This window comes from Eucyclogobius newberryi, unplaced genomic scaffold (assembly GCF_026437365.1).
Source record: "Eucyclogobius newberryi isolate DKJ021-1_F unplaced genomic scaffold, fEucNew1.0.hap1 SCAF_14, whole genome shotgun sequence".
NCBI classification, from domain to species: domain Eukaryota; kingdom Metazoa; phylum Chordata; class Actinopteri; order Gobiiformes; family Gobiidae; genus Eucyclogobius; species Eucyclogobius newberryi.
In genome coordinates, this window is record NW_027315768.1 from 27,361,434 (window position 1) to 27,385,413 (window position 23,980).

General features: G+C 41.2%; 3 protein-coding genes across 3 annotated transcripts in view; all 3 read left to right on the forward strand.

Annotated features, from left to right (window-relative positions):
- The window catches only part of poglut2 (protein O-glucosyltransferase 2), a 12,851-nt gene extending 2,314 nt beyond the window's left edge, over window positions 1-10,537 (forward strand). The window contains exons 2-10 of the mRNA XM_072443964.1: window positions 4,309-4,514; window positions 5,519-5,724; window positions 6,699-6,776; window positions 7,610-7,782; window positions 8,740-8,977; window positions 9,499-9,708; window positions 9,975-10,064; window positions 10,162-10,281; window positions 10,520-10,537. Coding sequence (XP_072300065.1) covers window positions 4,309-4,514; window positions 5,519-5,724; window positions 6,699-6,776; window positions 7,610-7,782; window positions 8,740-8,977; window positions 9,499-9,708; window positions 9,975-10,064; window positions 10,162-10,281; window positions 10,520-10,537 — 1,339 coding nt within the window. The remainder of the gene's footprint in view (window positions 1-4,308; window positions 4,515-5,518; window positions 5,725-6,698; window positions 6,777-7,609; window positions 7,783-8,739; window positions 8,978-9,498; window positions 9,709-9,974; window positions 10,065-10,161; window positions 10,282-10,519) is intronic.
- Window positions 10,538-13,209: 2,672 nt separating this feature from the next.
- tex30 (testis expressed 30) lies at window positions 13,210-16,044 on the forward strand. Its single transcript, XM_072444073.1, has 4 exons — window positions 13,210-13,672; window positions 13,743-13,791; window positions 14,707-14,921; window positions 15,874-16,044. The coding sequence occupies exons 1-4, from the start codon at window positions 13,550-13,552 to the stop codon at window positions 16,042-16,044; spliced, it is 558 nt and encodes a 185-aa protein (XP_072300174.1). The 5' UTR covers window positions 13,210-13,549.
- Window positions 16,045-18,545: 2,501 nt separating this feature from the next.
- On the forward strand, window positions 18,546-21,307 carry nepro (nucleolus and neural progenitor protein). Its single transcript, XM_072445161.1, has 9 exons — window positions 18,546-18,670; window positions 18,815-18,969; window positions 19,109-19,197; window positions 19,478-19,606; window positions 19,874-19,951; window positions 20,031-20,317; window positions 20,409-20,496; window positions 20,617-20,811; window positions 20,884-21,307. The coding sequence occupies exons 1-9, from the start codon at window positions 18,550-18,552 to the stop codon at window positions 21,215-21,217; spliced, it is 1,476 nt and encodes a 491-aa protein (XP_072301262.1). The 5' UTR covers window positions 18,546-18,549; the 3' UTR covers window positions 21,218-21,307.
- Window positions 21,308-23,980: the final 2,673 nt, after the last annotated feature.

The window sequence follows — 23,980 nt, forward strand, 5'->3', positions numbered from 1 at the left end:
TTCATGATTCTACGATCAGATTTTTTTTGGGTCATTTCCCATCTCTCAATGCATTTTTGGTACATTTGGGGGCGCTGACGCGCCATTTTTTTTTATTTTAGAAAAGGGAAATAGCCAGAATGTAGAGAGGCACGATTTTTAGAGGTGTGCAAATTTTTGTGACTTTTCGTCAATGTTCACTGGGTGAAAAATAGGGGGGTTGGTCCCGAGAAGAAAGACAGAAAGAAAGAAGAAAGAATAATATTCCGATGCGAAAACAATGTTTCCCATTTTCCAAATATCATAAACCATACATTTTCGGAAAGCGCTCGCGCTTTCCTACCTCATGGTGTGGGTCCCTGGTCACTGATGGGTACTTTCGTTAATTTTGAGTGGACTCCGCCCACTTTGTGTTTTTGGCCCTCTATACAGTAATAATGTTCATTTTTTGCATTACATGTTTATATGCACGGAACATGCAAGAGATGGGGAACGTATTCGTGAGCTACTTAGCGCAAATGAGTGCTTTATATGGGGATGACGACCGCTTCGCTTCGCGGTCGTCATCTCAATGTAAAGTGCTCGTTTAGTGCGAACTTTTGCACGGGCTTCGCCCGTTTACAACGGTAATGTTCCATTTTCCTACTACTGCGCACTTTCGCAGCCGTGCTTTGCAAGGCCTTACGAGATTTATAGGCCTCTCGCCAGCTTGTGGCGCTCGGGCCTAATAATAATACTAATAATAACTCATCATGCTGACCAGTAAAGAAAATAGAGTCTGCAAAACAAAAAAAGTTAAATGTCATTATTAGAATCAGAAAGCGTTTTTGCCATTGTCAATGAACAGAATTCACATTTAGGAACTTGTCTTGGTGATTGGGGTGCAACATAAAACAATGAATAAGTCAAAAAAAAAAAAGTACCCCCTGACATGCACCCCCCGACATGCACCCCCTGACATGCACCCCCCGATATGCGCCCCTCGACATGCACCCCCCGACATGCACCCCTGACATGCACCCCCTGACATGCACCCCTGACATGCACCCCCCGACATGCACCCCCTGACATGCACCCCCCGACATGCACCCCTGACATGCACCCCTGACATGCACCCCCCGACATGCGCCACCCCCTGACATGCACCCCCGACATGCGCCCCCCGACATGCGCCCCCCGACATGCACCCCCGACATGCGCCACCCCCTGACATGCACCCCCGACATGCGCCCCCCGACATGCGCCCCCCGACATGCACCCCCGACATGCACCCATGACATGCACCCCCGACATGCACCCCCCGACATGCGCCCCCCGACATGCGCCCCCGACATGCGCCCCCGACATGCGCCCCCCGACATGCGCCCCCCGACATGCGCCCCCCGACATGCGCCACCCCCTGACATGCACCCCCCGACATGCACCCCCCAACATGCGCCCCCCGACATGCGCCCCCCGACATAGGCCCCCCGACATGCGCCCCCCTGACATGCGCCCCCTGACATGCGCCCCCCGACATGCGCCCCCGACATGCGCCCCCGACATGCGCCCCCCGACATGCGCCCCCCGACATGCGCCCCCCGACATGCGCCACCCCCTGACATGCACCCCCCGACATGCACCCCCCAACATGCGCCCCCCGACATGCGCCCCCCGACATAGGCCCCCCGACATGCGCCCCCCTGACATGCGCCCCCTGACATGCGCCCCCCGACATGCGCCCCCCGACATGCGCCCCCCGACATGCACCCCCTGACATGCACCACCCGACATGCACCCCGACATGCACCCCCCAACATTCCCCCCCCCGACATGCACCCCCCGACATGCGCCCCCCGACATGCACCCCCGACATGCACCCCCCACATGCACCCCCGACATGCACCCCCCGACATGCGCCCCCCGACATGCGCCCCCCGACATGCGCCCCCCCTGACATGCGCCCCCTGACATGCGCCACCCCCTGACATGCGCCACCCCCTGACATGCGCCCCCGACATGCGCCCCCCGACATGCGCCCCCTGACATGCACCCCCTGACATGCGCCCCCCGACATGCGCCACCCCCCGACATGCGCCCCCCCTGACATGCGCCACCCCCCGACATGCGCCCCCCGACATGCGCCCCCCGACATGCGCCCCCCTGACATGCGCCACCCCCTGACATGCGCCCCCTGACATGCACCCCCCGACATGCACCCCCCGACATGCGCCCCCCGACATGCGCCCCCTGACATGCGCCACCCCCCGACATGCGCCACCCCCCGACATGCGCCCCCTGACATGCGCCCCCTGACATGCACCCCCTGACATGCGCCCCATCACAGACTTTAGCCTTTTTAAATCCAGGCTTAAAACATATTTATTCAGACTGGCTTTTACAGTGACACTTTATTTTGTAGTTTGTTTTTACTTATTGTTTTTTCTGTTGCCTTGATTTTTATTGTGAAGCACTTTGGTCACTTTGAGTGTTGTAAAGGGCTCTATAAATAAAGGTCGATTGATTGATTGATTGATTGATTGATACAAAGGACTATAATTCGCACCGGCCAAAAAATTCATAATAGAGAAGAAAAAACATATATAAGTTGCACTGGAGTATGAAATGCTGTTGCAAGTGTGAAAATAACAAATAATATCACATAAGTCGCTCTGGAGTATAAGTAAATAAGTATAAATATAAGTATAAGTCGCACCCCGGTCAAAACTAAGAAAAAAGGTCCGACTTATAGTCCGGAAAACCCGGTATAAAGGGGGTTGGCAAAAGTGATCAAAAGTAAGTAGTAAAAGTCTATCTGACCCAAACTTCCCTCAAAAGACTAGAACTACACAGAAGTTCATGCAAAAACAAATATTTATACAGAAACGTACGAGTGAACAGTGTATTTGTATTTTAGTTGTGTATAAATTACAATAATACATTAAATAATACATTAAACTCCAAAATCATCAGATATTTCGCTCCATATCTTCTCATTTTTGCCGTGATCCTGTATAAATCCTTTTTACATAAATAAAATAAGTCGACCAATATAATTTTTGGTCGACTAAAACACCATTGACTGATTAAACGACTAAAGGATCACAGCCCTACTTATACCAATTTTGATTCTACAATAAAGAAAAACAACATTTTTAGACATAAGAATTTAATATTACCATGTTGTCTTACAGTTCTGATACGGTAGATCAAGAACATTCTAAAACCATTCAGTAGAGGTCAGATTTTGTCTCATTTTCAGCATCAGTATTCAAATAATTGTCTAGTTTTAGTGACTTTTTCCCTGCCTAAACTGCATTCCCGTACTCCAGAGTAAACCTCTTCATCATGTGCCGTTTTTGAACCAGGACCATCATTTCAAGCTGGTCTGTAGTTAGATCCCAGACATGAAAGCTCTTGCCTCGGGTGAAAAACCTGAGACGACCTCCTCCTCTCTCCTCCCTCTGTGTCTCCATGGCCCAGTCTCTGTCTCTGTCTTACTTTCACACACGATTTCTGCGTCACAACACGGATCTCGATTTCCTCTTCCCATTCATGACTTCCACAACCTCTGCTCCGTTATTGTTGTCTGCTGAAACCACGCGCTCGCACTTTGTAGTAACTCGGGAGACGTGAGACCGACCCATGGCATGAAAATGTAATACACTATTTATTCTTGTTCTCTTTATGTCAAAGTTTGTAGCATTAATTAGTGTCATCATATAATTCGCTTTGCCTCTAGGCTAGCTTCTACTGCCTTTTGAGAGCGCGCACTTCATTGCGATTGGTCAAGTCTCAGCTCGTGACCACGGCTGACCAGTAGAGATCAGCCAATATTGTTTTTTCCATGGCCGATGCTGATAACCAGTGTTTTACAGTCAAAAGCAGCCGATTGCCGTGCACTGCTCTGTGTAATAAGATATAGTAAATTAAACTAATGCATTTTTTACATCCACCGCCCTGTTTTACTTACCCAAAATGGAGCTGTGTAATCCCACTTTGTGCAGTGCCCTCATCACATTTAAGTGTTAAGTTCTCGGTTAAGTAAATATTGGCTTATGCTGGAGACTTTCGGCTGATGGCGACGCTAAAAAGGGCAAATATCAGTCAACCGATTTATGGTTTAATCCGTCTCTGAGGCCAGAAAAGAGGGCAGTGGGAGCGAGCCGCATTAAACTGCATTCACCACACGACACATGAAGGTTTGCTAAAGACTATTATGAATTGTAATATGCGTGTGATGTAAAATCACCTCAGGACAAAGGGACAATCCAGTGCAATGTTTCATCCTGTCTGTTTATGTGAAACCCTTTGTCCGCGTCTCATCGTGTATCGATCTTTTCTGTTCAGTTTAACGTCTTCCCCCGGTGAAAAGGCCTTTGAGGTGAACATTGTGTCTCCGACTGAGCCGTTCACCAGAATCTGGGTCCAAGTCCTGGATCGACAGGATGGGTCCTTCCTGGTCCGCTACAGGATGTACGCCACCTACACAGACCTCCACATTCACATCACGCACCAGGACGAGCCTGTCGCCAAGTCACCGTACATCCTCAAAGGTAAAGGGCTGTTTCTTTAAATAGAATGTGTTGGGAGCTGCTTTTCATGAAGGGTTTATTGTTTTCCCTGGTTTTATTGGTCACAAATAAATAATACTGACAAAATAACAGACATCAGACAAATGACATGCTGACTTCATTTGGAAATGGACAGATTTAACCGACTTTGGAACAAATGGGACAATTATTTTGTTTATGTTATTTTTATTTTCATGTTTAGTTGATGTTATTCACTATTCAGTTATTCTTTTTGATTTGAGGCCTGTACGGTACTTTAGTTTAATTCCATGACCAGAATATCTCCATGGAGACAAACAGATGGCGGACAACCAGAAAAGTTAGTGCAAAGAGATACATGGAGGTGGCTTGTTATGGATTATTGAATTTTTCTGTATTTTTAGACCAGTGGTTCTCAACCTGAGGGTCAGGACTCAATGAGGTTTGCTAAAGGATTTCAGGGGGTCCCCAAATGAAAACCCCAACATTGAAACAATCGTATTAAACAAGGCACCTTTCAAGTGCAGTGATAAATGTAGATTATTATGTCTTGCTCTACCAAAGTAATTGAGTTACTTTGCGTCTCTAACCTCAAAATAAACAGACATGAGGCTACTAGTACTACTACTTGTATGTATGTTTGGGGGTCACTAATGCCAGCAATTATTATTTTGGGGGTTGAGACTGAAGACATTTGAGAAACACTGTTTTAGACATCTGGATTGCTCATGTTCAATCTTAAATACGTGTGGAAAACAAGTCTGACTTCTGTGTATACTAACTCATCAACAAGAGGGGCACAAGGGCTGGAGCAATTCAAATCAGGCTCATTTTATTAACTGCGAGCATCAATGTTGGATTTGGTACAACACTAGATTACATTTTGGCTTCGGCGCTGATTTCCAGACAGTCGTACGACGTTCAAACAGAAAGTGTGAGTGATTCCATTGCGCTACATAAATACACTGTAATGATAATAACACGGGATCTGATTCCACGGACTCCAGGCCCAGTCTACCACGAGGGCTGTGACTGTCCGCAGCCGAGTGGAGCTCTGTGGGAGGAACACATGAAGTGCCCCGAGTCGTTCGCACAGATCGACCAAGACCTGTCCGTCTTCAGCGGCGTGGACCCCGACCTGATCGCCCACGAGGTCCCGCTGAGGTTTGGACAGAGACAGAGCCTGTGCCACTACACCATCAAGGACAACAAGGTACAACTGCAGTCACTCGTTTTTACGTTGTAAAAATGTGTTAACTCCACTCTATAGAATGGCCAAAAATATATTGAAAATGTGATAATAACACAGTTGTTGTTTTGGAGAGATGCTGAATTAGAATGTAGAGTATATTAGAGTATAGTGTCTATAATCTAAACCAAAACATCTAGTATAATCTTCCAAACAAGTGTATAAAGTGTGGTTAATATTCTGGCACATTCACATATTTTGCAATACTTGAACATCAACCAAAATACTTCCATGTGAGCGCTTTCCTGATGCATTGTTAAAATATTGTGTGACTAATCAATAATGACCAGAGAAAATCCCACTTTTTACCAAGCACATTATAGAGCATATTTTATAAACAAGACTGTTCCCAAAGTGCAGCACATACTTGAGCTAAGAAAACTAAATGATTGGTCAGTTCAGCAGATATACTAAAAAATATAAATACAACCTAAAAGCATAAATGGTAATAGAATACAGCCAACTAAATAAAAAATGAAATTAAAAAAACAAGCAGTCAATAAAAACACAGAGGACCTCACAATTCCCTACAAAAATATTCAGATTTTTCACCTTTTTTTTAACGTATATAGTTTATTGTTTTTAGCTTAAATAAAGGTCCTTACAACTACTCTCAGACAGTAAAGCCTAAGGGAGGATTACACACCGGAGCAGTAGGTCATTGGTCATTTGTTCAGGTTTAGTTTTAAAGTTGATCCTGTTTCTGTTTGGTCCAAAGTCATGTTCTCATGGAGCTTCTCACAAACAGGAACCACCAGCCATTTGTCACTTGTCATAATTGTAATTTAAGATGATCTAAGTGTACGCCTTTTCTACACAAAACACAGGCAGTTGATGAAAGACATGCTTTCACAATGGAAGTGTATTATTTGTAATGTCACACGTCACTACAAGATTTATTTAACTGTTTTCTGTTTCCTTTGTTTTGGTGAATGTAGGTCTATGTCAAGACGTTTGGAGAACATGTGGGATTTAGGATTTTTATGGATGCAATTCTCCTGTCACTGACTAGAAAGGTAAGACGGTGCAAACATGTTTTTCTGGTGGGTTTATGAATCTGTTGTATAAGTTGTTACATTTCATGCAAAACAAAAACAACTATAGAACTTGTGTGATGTAAAACTGACAAATATCTGCTTTTGGTGGATAATATGACCCTTTTCACTGTAGTTGGATCGACCCTGACATTGCAGAGATTACCTCCAGATTACTTTCAAGACATGTACCTCGCAACTGAACATTTAAAGAGCAGATTCTACAAATCTTTGGGCTGCAGGCCACAGACATCACATGACCACATAGACCCGGTTGATGTGATCTGACCTTGTACTCCCGCAGCATCACGTAGGTATAGATCTCCAAGTGCCACCATCATCAGTACATTGTAGAGACTTGTAACAGCCGCCGAAGCCTTGACCCGACCCAAATGCTGTTGGGCAGACGTGGCCTCGGGCAGTCCCTCCTTTCCCTCCTTTCCCTCCTTTCCCCGCTTCCCCCGCTCTTATTACACACATAACGCGCCGTGTTAGTGCATGTCGTCCAACTGAGCTGCGGAGCCGACACAGCGGGCCTGGCACAGTGGGGGGCCACATATTTTTATAAATGTCACAGAATTAAGCATCAGCTCAGACTTTGCAGCTGTAGTGTTTTCTAGTCCGTCCTGCAGAAGAGCAGGAGAAGAGCGTGAAGCCTTTTGTGATTGGTTGAATGAGGGGCGAAGTAGAGAAATTAAGCCCCTGAGGCAATTGTATTAGACTTCATTAAAATTGCACTGCTAAATTAGTTTATTTCTAATGTTTCAATGTGTGTGTAAAGCCTCATCCTTTTTGTATTTGTCTGTTGAATCCAGGTACATGTTCCTGATATCGAGTTTTTTGTAAATCTTGGGGACTGGCCCTTGGAGAAGAGGAAATCCACAGACAAGCTGCATCCCATCTTCTCCTGGTGCGGCTCTAACAATACAAGAGATATTGTAATGCCCACGTATGACCTGACAGAGTCTGTGCTGGAGACCATGGGACGGTAAGTTCACTGGGACAAGGTGATGAGGCCTCACATATTTATCATGCTACTAAACAGAAACAAGTGATATAATGGACGTTATACCAAAAGCTCATGTTTTATCCCTGTCAGTGTTACAGGTGCACTGGGTAGAAGTGAATCAAATCAATAATTCCACTTTAGAACACCAGAGGGCATATTTTAGAAAGAAAAAAAAACATCTACACAAGTTGTAATTTCAATACCCAGTGTGTGAACTGTTTCCTCTCAGGTTTGAACCTGGAATCTACTGATCCTCCCACAGATTTCCCACCACTGCCACAGGTGGAGGGGTAGATCCCTCAATTGTGTTTCTTTTGGAAGATGTGTTCGGCCCGTAGGCTTTACTAGTCAGCTGATCGTGCAATGGAGATGAGAAAGAAGGGATGACACGCAGTTAACAAGCACAAACTTCCTGGTTTGGAGCAAAGTGATCCTATTGGCCGCTGGACACCACATGACCTGGATTTACAGGCTTGTGGTTTAAAAATACTATTCTGGTCGAGAACAATATATTATCGTCATATCATAATTTGTCTGTCTAGAATAATGTTGTCACAATACTAATATTTAAACTTGATTTTTGATGCCACAAGGATAATAAGAAATGTTCTTTTACGGTAAATGTTTTAGACATAAAGTTATTCGCTTTATTAAATCTTGTGATCTTGTTCAAATTCGGAGATTGCTCAAGATAATTCTAAAACTTTTCAGAAAAGGGCCAATTTAATCCTGTTAATGGAATTTGTCTTCTTTTTCTACTTGCTCAAATGAGTATTTAGTAGAGGTTTTAGTATCCGTGACAACTGCTTGTTGTGTAAAGTACAGGACATGAATGACATCATTGTAATGGCAGTTGGTCGTGTTGTTGTGTCGGCTGGTGATACATCCAAACTACACTTATTATTATACAGTTATTGTCTGCTCTCTGATCCATAGAGTGAGTCTGGACATGATGTCAGTGCAGGCGAGCACCGGGCCCCCGTGGCCTCAGAAGAACGCCACAGCCTTCTGGAGAGGCCGAGACAGTCGACAGGAGCGGCTGGAGCTGGTCAAACTCTCCAGAGCCAATCCCACTTTGATTGACGCCGCCTTCACCAACTTCTTCTTCTTCAAACACAATGAAAGCCTGTACGGGCCTCTTGTCAAACATGTCTCGTTCTTTGACTTTTTCAAGGTAAGCGGAGCAGAATGCAGTTCTAATGGCAATGTTTGAGAATGTGATATATGCAATATCAACTCCTCAGCCTGAATATCTACTGTGGAATGTGAATATCTAAGGTTTGAATGGATCTGATTTATAATACATGATTATGTGATCAACATTTGGCCTATGATTTATTCAGATGAAATGGCAGGAAAATGTTAAGGGTTAGGGGTATATTGTAATTAAAGGAGCACCATGTAAGTTTTCTGATGGAGACGAGCAGGTAGTGGACCTTCCAGTTGTTTATTGCACTTTTAGTTTTATATTTTTTTTTATGTATGTCACACTAATCATGATCAGAATTGCTTTTATTTAGCCCCAACAGAATTAGATTTTATTACAGACATACAATCAACCAGCTGAAGAAAACGGATGTTCTCAAAAATAATGATAGACAGAAGCTAACTCAAATATCAGTATCACAATAGAATAAAATACAAGTACTCAAAGTTGACACTATTACATTGACATTTCTGCTGCTCTTCTTCCAGTACAAGTACCAGATAAACCTGGACGGCACAGTGGCGGCCTATCGGATGCCTTACCTGTTGGCTGGGGACAGTGTGGTGCTGAAGCAGGACTCTGGATACTACGAGCACTTCTACAGCCAGCTCCAGCCCTGGGAGCACTACATCCCCATCCGAGCCGACCTCAGCGACCTCCTGGAGAAGATCCAGTGGGCCAAAGACCACGACCAACAGGTATTGTTGATCTACAGTCAACAATACCTGCTGATCTGCAGTTCCCACTATTAATAATGTTGACATAAAACCAGTCATGCACATATTTGTGTTATGATCGGCTCACAACGCAAAGTTTTGTGGTTGGATTCAAACTCATGCTATTTTGTGGAAGATATTTTAGTCGCCGCGTCTGTATTTATGTTTCTTTAGTGTGATTCTAATGTGAAACAAATGAATATTTATTATGGTAAAGTGATTTTGAATTGGTGCCACTTGTTTTTCAGGCTCAAAGTATTGCACAGAGAGGGCAGCAGTTCGCCCGCAGTCGCCTTATGGGAGACATGATATTTTGTTACTACTATAAACTGTTCGGGGTAATGTTTGTACTTTAAGAATTAGCAAATTGGATACAATGGATATAATGTATGAACGATATTGTTTACTATTATTCTGGTTTGTTATTTTCTGCAGAAATACGCTGCACTTCAGATTACAGGGCCAAAGGTGCGTGAAGGCATGGAGCTCGTGGAGCATCCCTCTGATGAGCTGTTTCCCTGTGACTGTCAACTGAGAACTGCATCACAAACAGAGGTAAGATCAGCACCAACATCAGTTTATTGGTCAAAGAAATCAAATAATACATTTTTAAAAATAGCTATAATTTGTATATACTATAATTGTATAATAAAGGTTGTCCTCATCATTTTTTTTTTGTTGGGTCTGTAGTTTTTAGAGGAAACTTTGACTGAATTGTGCATGTAACACTCCTTATCAAATAGAGTCTTTGGCGCCATCTAGTGTTTGTGGTGTAACATTGCCTTTTTTTCAGGTAAAGGATGAACTTTGATGGACCTGATGCAGTAGAAGAATAATGGATCATTGCTGATGCCAAATATTTACCTGAATTGGACCTAATTAGTATGTGTAAATACAATATGTAGTTATGTAGGATTTTTACATTAAAATATTTTGTACGCTTTTTATGCGTGATGTTTTATATGTGACTATTTTGATCTTTCGTAAAGGTTTGTTACGAGGTTTGCCTTAAGCATTGGTGGAAAGAGTACTGAAATGTGTACTCAAGTAAGAGTACAGTCACACGACTAAATGTGTGCTGAATTACAAGGATAAGTAGTACTGCCTAACTTGTACTCAAGTAAAAGTATAGAGTATGCTCGAAAAACACCAGAACACATTAATAAAACATTTTTGCAGTATTTTGTATCACTGTTTTATGCTAAACTTCTTAAAGTTTGACATGTTACAACTGATTTAAGTTGGTTTAAACCACAATCATAGCAGGCAATGATGTGTTCTGTGTGTTTAAGTAAAGAGGGGAGCAGAGACTGTGGTGAGTCTTGTGCTGTACTGATTTTAAATGTAATTAATTACAATTACATGCTATAATTCTGATCAACTACACATATGTTTAAATATTTAAGAAAGCTTTCCCCAAAATTCTACTCCGTACAGTGTTAAGTAGCTTTGTAGTTATTGATAAAGTGCAGAACTATTTTAGACCTTACACTGCTCGTAGTTTTTGTCCATTATCCTTTCACCACTTATTATTTGGTGCTTAAAGCATAGATCATAATTACTGCAAATGAGCTGTAGGTCTACTGTGCTGTGTGTGGCAGTCATTTGCATCCCCTCAATCACAGAAGAACAGTGCTGACTGAAATATAAAAGCTTTCACAAAATGTGATTTTTTAGTCAAATAAATTATTTCTAAAAACTTTACTAATGCAAACTTGTCTAGCTCATTCATTTTGCTGTGAGCCCCTGTTGTTGCTATGATAATACAGTAGATCCATGTGTTGTTGCCAATACTATCTCTTATTTTTGTTGCTGCAGGTTTTTGGATCCTGTACATACTTTGTTTGATTGTAGTCGTATTCTCAGTAAATATTCTGCCACGTCTTTGGGGACTGGGTGTAAATAAAAACATGTGACATTCAGTATAAATTGAACAGCTCTGTGTCTGTTTTAAGAATTTTTTTTTAGACCTTTGCATTTTCCTTTCTCATAAAGCATTATTGTACACTGGGAGGCACTAATGTGCCAAATTTGTGAATTTTGTAAATTGAAAACAGCCAGAAGATTGAAAGACACAACTTTTAGATGTGGACAAATTTTCCTGACTTTTCATCACTGTTCAATGGGTGAAAAATGGGGAGATTGGGCCTGAGAAGACAAAGAAACGCTATTCCCGTGCAAAAACCATGTTCTGTATTTTTTAAATATAAACTATATGTTGCACATTCCTACCTGAAGCTGTTTTATTCTAATCACAATCTGCATTTTCTCTGACCTTTGACCTGTCAGAACAGGCAATGCAGTTTGTAGGTATACATATTAAATTAAATTGTCTAGAATTATACTCGAGTGCAGTACAAAAATAACATTTGTCCCAAAAACTCTACGCAGTTACAGTATGAATTAGATTTGAAGTCAATGATAAAGCAAATATAGAACTTTCAATCAATTATCACTTGAACATAATTATTGTACATATGTTACCTGCAGTTTCCACTCCTGTCCAGTGTGTGGCAGTCATGTAAAGTGTGCATCCGTCAATCACAGAAGAAGGTTGTTGACGGAAATACAAAGAAAACATGGAGGAAGTGATAGAACCATGGAGGAAGTGATAGATCCACGGGAGACAGAGGTAAACTTTTGAAAATGTTGATTACTTGATACAGAATGAGTGAATAGTTTGTTTGGGGGGAAAGTGCGCAGCTCTGATATTAATTTCAACTCAGAAAATGTATAAAACTTAATTTGATATAAACTTGTCAAGCATAACTTATTCTCTTACCATTTTATTTCCCTGTTTTTTCTGTCCAAATTGGTGGGACCCTGTGCATTAAATAGCACTTTGTTTATTTGACTTGGCAGGCTGGATGTAATTTCTCAACAAAAAACAAATAAAAACGTGGTTTGGAGCAGAGTTCTGACTTTGGAAGTAGAAATTAGTGTATTGTTTGTGTTAAATGTCAAATATGCTGAATATACTGAAAGCTATTATTCAGTAACCGATACTCGTGAGTATTAAGACCCAAAAATGATGATCGTAACCATTTTAGAAGCAAAAACAAGTGATTTGGTTCAATCTATAGCCCAAAAAATAAACCTAATTGTAAACAGTTGCTTAGTAACAATCTCAATAATCATGAATAATTGTTAAATCGTGATGTTTTTTCTCTCAGTAATGCGCTGAGAGAGCCCTTTGCTTTCACGGTGACGATTTTAAACCTTGGTCATTTTATAATCTTCTCAGGAAACTCTCTCGATCCCGTTTGGGACGAAGCAGCTGGCCGCCGTGCTGTGTAGACCCGCTGTCCCGCTGAAGGATGCTGGGCTGTGTAGACCCGCTGTCCCGCTGAAGGACGCTGGACTGTGTAGACCCGCTGTCCCACTGAAGGATGCTGGACTGTGTAGACCCGCTGTCCCACTGAAGGATGCTGGACTGTGTAGACCCACTGTCCCGCTAAAGGACACTGGACTGTGTAGACCCGCTGTCCCACTGAAGGATGCTGGACTGTGTAGACCCGCTGTCCCACTGAAGGACGCTGGACTGTGTAGACCCGCTGTCCCACTGAAGGACGCTGGACTGTGTAGACCCGCTGTCCCGCTGAAGGATGCTGGACTGTGTAGACCCACTGTCCCACTGAAGGACGCTGGGCTGTGTAGACCCGCTGTCCCGCTGAAGGACGCTGGACTGTGTAGACCCGCTGTCCCGCTGAAGGACGCTGGACTGTGTAGACCCGCTGTCCCGCTGAAGGATGCTGGACTGTGTAGACCCGCTGTCCCGCTGAAGGACGCTGGGCTCATTTTAACTCACGGAGCCGGAGGAGACATGAACTTCAGACAGCTGCTTTCTCTCGCTCACGCTTCGGCTGCTGAAGGGTTTGTCTGTCTGCGATTCACATGCAAAGGGCTCAATCTGTCCTATAGAGTCAATGCTTATCGTGCTGTTTGGGTAAGAGTAAATCATAAATACCTCAGCCTGATGTTTAAGTTTTCTCATTCATTTATTTGTCTTTCTATAGGACTACATGAAGACAAAGTTCCCGACGATAAAACACATTTTTCTTGGGGGTAAGTAAGTTGTCACATTTGAGTATGCTTACATGCACATTATTTTAATAGAGCAAATGTATCACTGGAGGTTGAAGAAAGTATAGTGACCTCAAAACACTTTCTCTGTTTGCAATGTGTTCAATCCGTCTTGTAAAGTAAAGGCTTATTATGCTGTCTCTGGTTAAGGTAAAAATTATACCTAAATAGTTTTACGCCAACAAACGTTTGTTCTATCTCTGTCCTGATATTTTTATATTAAATGAAGATGTGCAGACCCTTAACATTTTTACCCATTGAAGGCTCTGTACTTCAGTAAAAGTACAGCAATCTTAAACTAAATCTACAAAAAATAATAATAATTAAACTATTGCTGTTGAAGATGCAACTGTCTTGATTCTACCTTTTGAACCTTTTGTACTATTGCTGTTGCTTATTTCTTCTTACACAGTATTCTGAATTTCATCAAAGGGAAGGGAAGGAAGACAAGTGTTTATTTTTCTATTTTCTATTACTTGCCTGAAGGAGTAAGTGACATCATAAACACTACTTAAGACTTCTGATACCATTGCAAATTAAATTAAAGCTGCACTAAGTAACTTTTCTTGTGGAGGTTCCGCTAACTGCTTGGCTCTATGAAGTTCTTATTGCTTTACCGTTTTGACAAGCGGGTGCTGCCATCAGGCCACATTACAGGTCAGATCTGTGGAGACAGTAAGAATCCATGGTTTTCAAGGTATTTTTGAGCAATAAAAACACTAACATCGAGGCCTCCATGAAGACAAATCTGAAAAACGCTATGGTTGATATGAAAATAGGGATAAATAGTGCACCTGCTTGAGTAACTGTCAAATTACTTTCAACCTCCACATGTATTAGTGCAGTTGTTGTGAATGTCAGTGTGATGATGGAGCACTGGTCTGATTTGTGCTTCAGGCAGGTCGATGGGGTCGCGTGCGGCTGCGGCTCTGCTCCGACAGTTGAGTGATGGCAGTGAGGACGCAGCGCGGGGTCTTATCTGTCTCTCCTTCCCCCTGCATCCCCCCGCACAGACGAGTGCCCATCACCAACGCAGCCAGGACCTCCGGCAGCTGCCCCAACAAACACCAGTCCTGTTTGTGTCAGGGACCCAAGACGACATGTGCGCTAGAGTAAGTGATCTGCATCCAGCAATTAATCTGACTGTAATTGAGTCAAGATTCAGTTGTTTCAAATCCTCAATTTTCAACTTTGAGCCTTTTATTAGTGAAGTCTGCAGCCGTTCAGTAGAGAGCACGGACATGTGACAGTTCATTTGACTATTAATTGTGTTAGCCTTAAGAAAGAAAAGGTATACCTGATTCATTCATTCATTTTATTTGTTTTATACAGAGAAAACCCGATGAGAAAAGCTCTCTTTTTCATGGGCCCCTGTTAAAACTCGACACAAAATAAAAACAAACAAACACGGTTTACTAAAACACAAATAAAACATTCAATACAATTAACCTTTTTAAATTAACCTACTACCGAAATGTTGTACCCCATAAATCGGATCCAGAATGAGACGATGTGCAGAGCCCTGTAAAGACTATTAATTGTGTTATATTGCACCAATTAAAATGTCTTTTTTAGGGTTTTTTAAAAGACAAAAATGGGAAATCATTAGTGATCAATCAATACGAGGAAAACTAATCCTTATTTATTTCTTGCTGTATTGCCAAGCCTTCCGCAATATATTCAGTATATTCAGAATGAGAGATTACACCGACATATTCAGTATTGTTTAGAATATAAAACTGCAAGCTCTTACGTATGTAAATGGTCATAAAAAAGAAAGATTTCAGCATGCTATAAAAGCAGAGTGCACGGCGGAGCCAGTAGTTCTTTAGACAGTTTTGTGAATCCAACATAAACTATAAATCTATATGAATCCATTGGAATTATGTCAACAATTATACTTAAGGCTCATCAAGGCATTTGTGGAGATAGATTTGAATTTTTCTTGTTGCCTCGCCCCTCATCACTGTCCATTTCTAAACATTATTAAGAAGATTATGTAAGATTGATGAAAATGATAATGTCATCATGTCTGTAATTGTTACCTTGTCTCTTATTTTATAGGATCTTCTGAACAAGACGATAGAGAACATGAAGGCTCAGGTTGATGTCTTGTGGCTGAATAGAGGCAGCCATGGACTCGCAGTAAAAGGGAGGTCAGAAGATTCAGTGATGGAGGAAGTGAACTCATATATCACCACGTGGATGAGTCAGCAAGTAGCAAGATGGGCATAACATTTTATTTCAAAATATATATCTACTTTTTATTTCACAATTAATAAAGTCATTTTTTTCTTGTATGAAATAATGTATTTTGCAATAGGTTTGACATTGGTTTAAAATAAAAATAAGAACTCATTAGGCTCTTTGTATTGAAGGCTAGGCTTGTTTTGTGATGTTTCTTATCAGGCAATTTTTATTACTTACTGGGTAGAAAAAGCTTCAATTGTAGTCATCTGGACTCAGTTTGAAAAAATAGACGTTTCGACTCTCATCCAAGAGTCATTGTCAATAAAAGAATTTAGGTCGAGAACTCCGATATTAATACTGTTCTGTGGTAAGACCCGCCCATTGGGAGGAGCCCTCCTGAAGTAGAAAGAGTTGTTTGTTTCAACAGAAACTCCCCCCTTGTATCTACCGAGCTAGCCTATTCAGAATCTTAATGGGCTATTAGAATCCTCTTTGTCTTTGTGAGACCCTGGCTCAACCACCCTGAGTACCTGATTATCATCTGAATGTCCTGGTCCTGGTCCTCTACCTTTCCAGGGGTTCAGTATTCCATTATAGATACCAGGAAGATTGAATCTGAGCCCTCCATTTCTGTTTAAAGAAGGTCTTTCTTTTTTAACAAAAATAGCTTCCTTGACTCCTCTTTCAAACCATCTTTTCTCCTGCTTAAAACCTTCACCTCACCGTCTTCAAACGAGTGATTAGAGGCTTCAAGATGGAGATGCACGGCGCTCTGAGGTCCTGAACTTGTATTTCTTCTGTGCTGATAAAGCCTCTTGTGTAGAGGCTGTTTCGTCTCACCTATGTAACGTTCTTTACAGCTTTCTTCACTGCATTGGATCGAATAAACTACATTGCTCTGTTTTTGAGTCGGCAACTTGTCCTTAGGGTGAACCAGTTTTTGTCTTAAAGTGTTTCCTGGTTTAAAATAAACAGGGACTTCGTGTTGTCTAAAAATTCTCTGCAATTTTTCCGACAGGCCAGACACATAAGGGATAGAAACACCCTTCCTTCTCTGTTCAGTTTCCCTTTTGTCCTGCTTCTTGGTTCTCTTCACTCTGTTGAGAGCCCAAGCGGGGTAACCACAGGCTGAGAGGGCATTTCGGACATGTTTTTCCTCTTTCTTCTTGCCCTCTGAGCTGGTGGGCTCAGCCTGTGGTTACCCCGCTTGGGCCCTCAACAGAGTGAAGAGAACCAAGAAGCAAGACAAAAGGCAAACTGAACAGAGAAGGAAGGGTGTTTCTATCCCTTATGTGTCTGGCCTGTCGGAAAAATTGCAGAGAATTTTTAGACAACACGAAGTTCCTGTTTATTTTAAACCAGGAAATACTTTAAGACAAAAACTGGTTCACCCTAAGGACAAGTTGCCGACTCAAAAACAGAGCAATGTAGTTTATTCGATCCAATGCAGTGAAGAAAGCTGTAAAGAACGTTACATAGGTGAGACGAAACAGCCTCTACACAAGAGGCTTTATCAGCACAGAAGAAATACAAGTTCAGGACCTCAGAGCGCCGTGCATCTCCATCTTGAAGCCTCTAATCACTCGTTTGAAGACGGTGAGGTGAAGGTTTTAAGCAGGGAGAAAAGATGGTTTGAAAGAGGAGTCAAGGAAGCTATTTTTGTTAAAAACGAAAGACCTTCTTTAAACAGAAATGGAGGGCTAAGGTTTAATCTTCCTGTTATTTATAATGGTATACTGAACCCCTGGAAAGGTAGAGGACCAGGACCAGGACATTTAGATGCTAATCAGGTACTCAGTGTGGGTGAGCCAGGGTCTCACAAAGACAAAGAGGATTCTAATAGGCCATTAAGATTCTGAATAGGCTAGCTCGGTAGATACAAGGGGGGAGTTTCTGTTGACACAAACAACTCTTTCTACTTCAGGAAGGTTCCTCCCAATGGGCGGGTCTTACCACAGAACAGTATTAATATCGGAGTTCTCGACCTAAATTCTGTTATTGACAATGACTCTTGGATGAGAGTCGAAACGTCTATTTTTTCAAACTGAGTCCAGATGAAACAACTGAAGCTTTTTCTACTATGGAACACACCTGGACGAATGAGGGATTACACCGACATTACTTACTGGGGTCATTGAAAATGTTAGATATATTATTGTAGCTCTTAAATTCAAATTGAACATTACCTTGTAGTATATATTGTAAATGTTCGACCATATTGATTGTTTTTGACTGAATACAAATCAGTTACTATAAAACATTCACAGAGCCATATAGCATCACGTGGTTCAGTACGGGAATTCTATTGGCTTACCTTACTTCCGGTTGGACTCCACACAGAATCATCATTGACGCAAAACACGGATCTATTAACGTACCTGGATAAAGCACTGCTAGTTTAAACCTGTCGTGGGTCGGCTCCAGTGGCTAGTTTATTGGCATTGCAGTAAAATAAAAATGAAAATCTCAGAAGGCAATATTTCCTTTTCCCTGCATTTTTAATAGAGCCATGATTTTGAAACGTCTTTTGGGTAGACTTCCGGTTCGCGCATGCGCAGCCCCAATCCTGTACCCGATACAAAAAGCATGGCCGAAGAACCGTGGAACAGAGTAAACATTCCCTTTCCAGGAGCTGTTTCTAGTGTTCGTATTCATTTTACATCTAAGACAGGTATGTGATATGTTTGGTACTTTCATCATCATTACATATAAGCCTTTGTTTTAATATTTTACACCTTAAATCTGCTCAGATCTTACCCACGTTATCTACTACGTAACATGCTCCTAACTAACGCATGCATTGTTTTCCTCCCAGATGTACTTGTTAAAAATGTTTTGTTGGAGAGCGAAAATGTGCTTAAACTTGTCGACAATGAGATCCTTCAAACGGAGATTCGTGTCCTTTACGAGCTGCTGTACATCTTGAACAACAGCTACAGAGGAAACAAGTCGTTCAAAGGCATACAACAGGTTTGAAGTCTCTGCACCAATTACACAACACAGTATTCCACTATGAACATGGATTTACTCTCAGATGAATGTAGAGACGTCTTGATAATCAAAGCTGTGTCCAGATGACTAACCGTGTTGATATTGTTCATTGTTACAGGTTGAGCAGTGCGTAAACAGACTGAAAAGCATGAAGCTGGTGGATGCTCTTCAGGAGTTGTCTGATCTGTGTCCAAAAAGGATCCAAAGGTGGGTTTCAAGGGATAATGGAGGTCTTTTTGTTTAAGCCTTCCTTCAAATGTGGAGTGATCCTGGAGTTGTTTAAGAGCACTCTGAACAGAAGCATAAATCGCAAACATTATTGCAATCACTGTTGTTTTTCCCCCTCCTAAACTGTGTTGCCCTATTTCTAGTTGCGTCACCTCTGTTGAATGGTGTCTGGATATTGCCCGATTATCATTTTGTATTTGAATTTTGACATGAATGCTGTGACATTTACACGTGTGTTGTTGTTGTTCCGTGTCTTCAGGAATGTGGGGAAGAAGTCCGGGGAGTGTAACGTGCCCAGTCAGCCCATGTTGGAGTGGCTGTGCCTCAAGATACTCGGAGCTGCTAATCTCATGAATCATACTCTACAGCGTTGCAGCAGAGCTTTTCTGTATCCTTTACAATACACAACAATCTGAGAGGTTTTGATGAAGAACTACTTTGTTACTATTGCTTTCTGCATAATAACCCATTTAGTTTTATTCCATGTATGAGATTTGAACAGTTTCTCACAAACCTCATCCTATAATGGCTCCTGGGCTTTAAGTGTGAGAATGCTATTTAAATGTAATGTCTTTAATATTAAAATATTGAAAATATTGATCTAGCTTCATGAAAAATGCTATTTCTTTGTTCATTTCCTTAACTTGCACTACAGTCTGTGCAATCAGCAAATGAAATGGGGGGAATTCCTTGTCTTGAACATGGTGTTCACAAGTATGCTCGCTCGGATGTGGTGAGTTGTCATTTTTATCTTTACATTAACCAACCCCTAATTTATATCCTTGAATACTTATTTTTTTTTTCTCTTCCAGGGTAATTTTCCGCGGAGTCTTGCTGAGCCTGTCCACCTTGTATGAGAAGATGCTTTGCCTTTGCAGTGAAGTGGCAAAAGCAAGACCTATGCCATCCCTCAAAGGCTTCTCTTTGCCTCCAAATATGTCCGAGTTACTGGATCCCGCAGTATTACACGACCAAACATGTCAAGTTAATGTTGAAAAACAAAAAAATGGACCGCGAACGAGGGAGTCGTCTAATCCCCGGCAGAAGCAGCGACCGGCCAAAAAGGTCAGAGAAGACCTGGGCGTTTCTATTAAAAGAGGTGCATTCATTTTTCGCAGAATTTTCCATATTATGTGTGTGTTTTTTGTACTTTTTGTTTTTAATACAGTTTTATGCATGTTTTTTCAAAGATATAAACGATAATTCAGACTTGAAACCATATATCAACATTTTCAAGACCTTCTCAAAGGTAAGGTTCTTCTTCATTTTGCCTCAAGGGTTGTCACGGCTACTGCAGTCGCGTGCCACCACTGGGTCTGACTTATTTGTCCATAAATAGGGCTGTAAAGTGAATTGTGTACTGACAAGTAATTATTTTTTTTTTTTTAAGTGTAAAAGTAATGGTGTAGCTTCAAAGATGAGATCAGTGAAAAACAACGTAACAAAGTCGACATCATTTGGTGACATTCACGTCCATCTTAAAGAAATGGTCCAATGGTGCAAATTGAAGAAGATGGTAAAAAAAAGACGCCTTTTTAACTATTTGCTACTGAGGTGCCAGAAGATTAAATCCTTGGAGTCGAACGGAAACAAGTAAGAATGAAGCAATGTTTGTGTGGATTTTAAATTGTCTTATGTGCCCACGCTAATTGTTCATTTTCTCAGTGTTCAAGGGAAGCTTACTAACTTCAGACGAGAAGTTGTCAAGGCTTGCTCAAAAGGTTCTGTGCCAAGAAGGACCCCTGGATCATTGGCTGCATTTAGGACAAAAAATAAACAAACAACTAATTTCCACTCTCTAAGAAGCGAATGGAAATCTACCGTCAGAACTGGGAGTAAAAGAAAACGGGAAGTAAAAGAGAGGAAGTGTCGAAAGTCAAAATCACGGAGGCATCATAAGGACGCAGACAGAAGGACAGAAGATGAGGCGATTCCTCAAAGCAGCCACTGTGACAGGCAAGATGACATTGATGATATATTCGCCTCTATTGGTCTGTGACACCCTGCTGTCTGGCTCCAGGACTTTTGGAGCACACTGCAATGTTTTCAAAGAAGAGACATAAATGGAAAATTATCACAAAATAGAAGTTGAGAAATTGTACAACATTAACAATATACATGAATTTATTCTGTGATTTTTTTATGTCATTGTGCTACAAAATGATGAATTGATGAGATTATATATTAAGAGTATATATTATATCCTTTTAATTAAACATTGGAGCAGCCTAATGTGACGCTTTATTCAAGTGTTTCCACATCTTGGTGTTGCCCCACCTAGTGGAGATGACCTAAAATGCACTCCAATCATCTTGAGTTCACTAAGACTGTCCAACCTAATATAACGCCATGTATTGCTCTGTATGACTGACTTTGGTGTTAAACTCCTGTTCCTGTCTCAGTGCAGCACCTCGGATGTATTTGGAATATAAATTGAGTCTTTGCAGATGTCTGTGCTTGTTGCTCTAGACAAAGTGCTCTTTGATTTGATTGGAGCTGTAAATGTTCGTGGGAAATGTGTCTGTTTAACTTTATACAATTTAGCTCTTTGGATAAAAGCAATTTGTAGAAAAATAGATACCATTGTTTGATTTTTTTGGTTAAAAAAAATAAAAACTAATATTAAATACTTATATGCAGAAATGTCACTTTAAAGGGTAGAAAAGCGCTTTGTGAGCTTTGTGCTAGGTAAAAGTCACTCCGGAGTTCATAAATTACTGTCTTATTCCTGGTTGGTATTAAGCTAAACAGCGATGGGACAGGCTCCATAAGCCAGGCCTGAAACATGAATGGACTCAGGACTCTGGAGCTGCTGACAGGATAGAGGAGTAGAGAGAGGGGCATGTTGGGAGCTTCTATGTTAAATGTCTATGGACATGTGTTAATCAAATCTAAAATGGAAGGTAGGTTTGTGACCTAATTTTGTGACCTCTTAGATTATTATATTGTCCCCTTTGAAAAAGTGGTCTCTGTCTCAATGGGTCAATGATCTATATCTTACATAGTTAAATAATCACAGTCCAAAACAACACTTTTTCAATACATCTCACTTCTCAGAAATAACACAGTTAAAGATAAAAGCAGATTGAAGTTGGCAGACAACCATAATTATATATTTTTTTGTATTTACCAATACAAAATCAATGATAAACTATAAAGGAAATTAGCATGAAGAACATAGATTAATGAAAGATATAACCAGATTATGGTTTATATATATATAAATATATCTATATTAATAATAATAATCCACAAAGCGTTATGTATTGTGTCGTCACTTCCTGTCATGTGCAGTTGTACTTCCGGAAGGTGGGGTTTTGTTTCAGGAGGAGCGGTTTGCTTTTGGCGATCCAATGCCTCGAAATGCGCTTTTAATGCGGCACAGCTCGAGATAGCGTCAACCGGGAGCGGAAAGAACACTCCTGCTTCTGTAAGTCTTATTTCCCTCTGTAACGACACGCATTTGACACACGTGATCGCCTTTGTGCGCAGATGTGTGCCGCTTTCTGCACGCTACCACACCTGCTTTAAGGACGCGACCACTGGACCCTGACTGACCGCTCGTCCCTCACTATCACTTGTATTTGATGGACTGGATGTCTTTACACTTTGAATGTTGCCTGTTTTCCATAAATAATCATTTGCTTTATTGAATCTGTTCAAACGCACTCTACATGTTGCTTATTCTTCGCGGCGTGACCGTCCAGTTATGTTTTCAGTGATGCCGAGGCTATTCTTAGCACTCATGTGTGATGTTGTCTCTTAGCAATTTCACAAGAGGCTTTTGTAGCTTTTCTGTGGTCTTTTAACGTTGCATATTGCATTTTAATTATTATACATCTTGCTTTTTCATGCTCGGTTACTCTGTCTTTGATGCATTTGTGTGGTTGAATGAATAAATGTTTACATGATCTAAAGTGCTTGCTAACTTTATAAATTGTTGCACTGACTGAGGATTATAGGTGTAACTTTAAACTCTCTTGTACAAATATGCCTTCTTTATTGTGTCTTATTTAGTTACCACACACTATGCCCCCTGTCAACTGCCTCCTGCTTTGTTTTAAGTTCCTCCCTGAGGACATGACACACCCTGAACTGTTTTACAAGTAACTTTTATGACAGCAAAACGGTCCACAGCCTGTTGCATGCAAACTGTGGTCTGTAGACGTAGTAGTAACTTGATTAATGTTGTATTATCTGTTTTTTTTTATTAAATCTGTTATTCCAATATTTAAATAGAATAAACTCTGCTGTAAGTATCAGTGCTAAGGTTGCAACGATTAATCAAAGACTAATCATGTAATTCGTGACTGGTTGACTACGGAACAATAACATCGTAGTCATGTTTTAATTGTCACCTGAACTGTAGATTTAGCTCTAACCTGTGTATGAGAAGACATTTTCATAAGACAGTGGCATTATTTGTTGATATTCTTCGTCTAGAAGCCTTCGGTCGCCATATTTACACCTTTTTCTTGTTGATATTGTATTAATAAAGTCTTAATATGCTATAAAAACAATGGTTTGACTAGTCGACTAAGTGAAAAATGTATTGCTGATTGTTTGACTACTAAAATATTTGTCCGTTGCTGCCTTAATCGATACTAAAACTAGAACATTTGCCAAAATTGCTACTGAAGAAAAGCACTTGACACGATTGAAAAGTTCCTGAATCTGCATCGCGTATTGAGCCTTTTCCTTAGTATCAAAAAAGAGTTTGTACTGTTTGTATCGTGTTAAATAATTTGTCATATAATTGCGC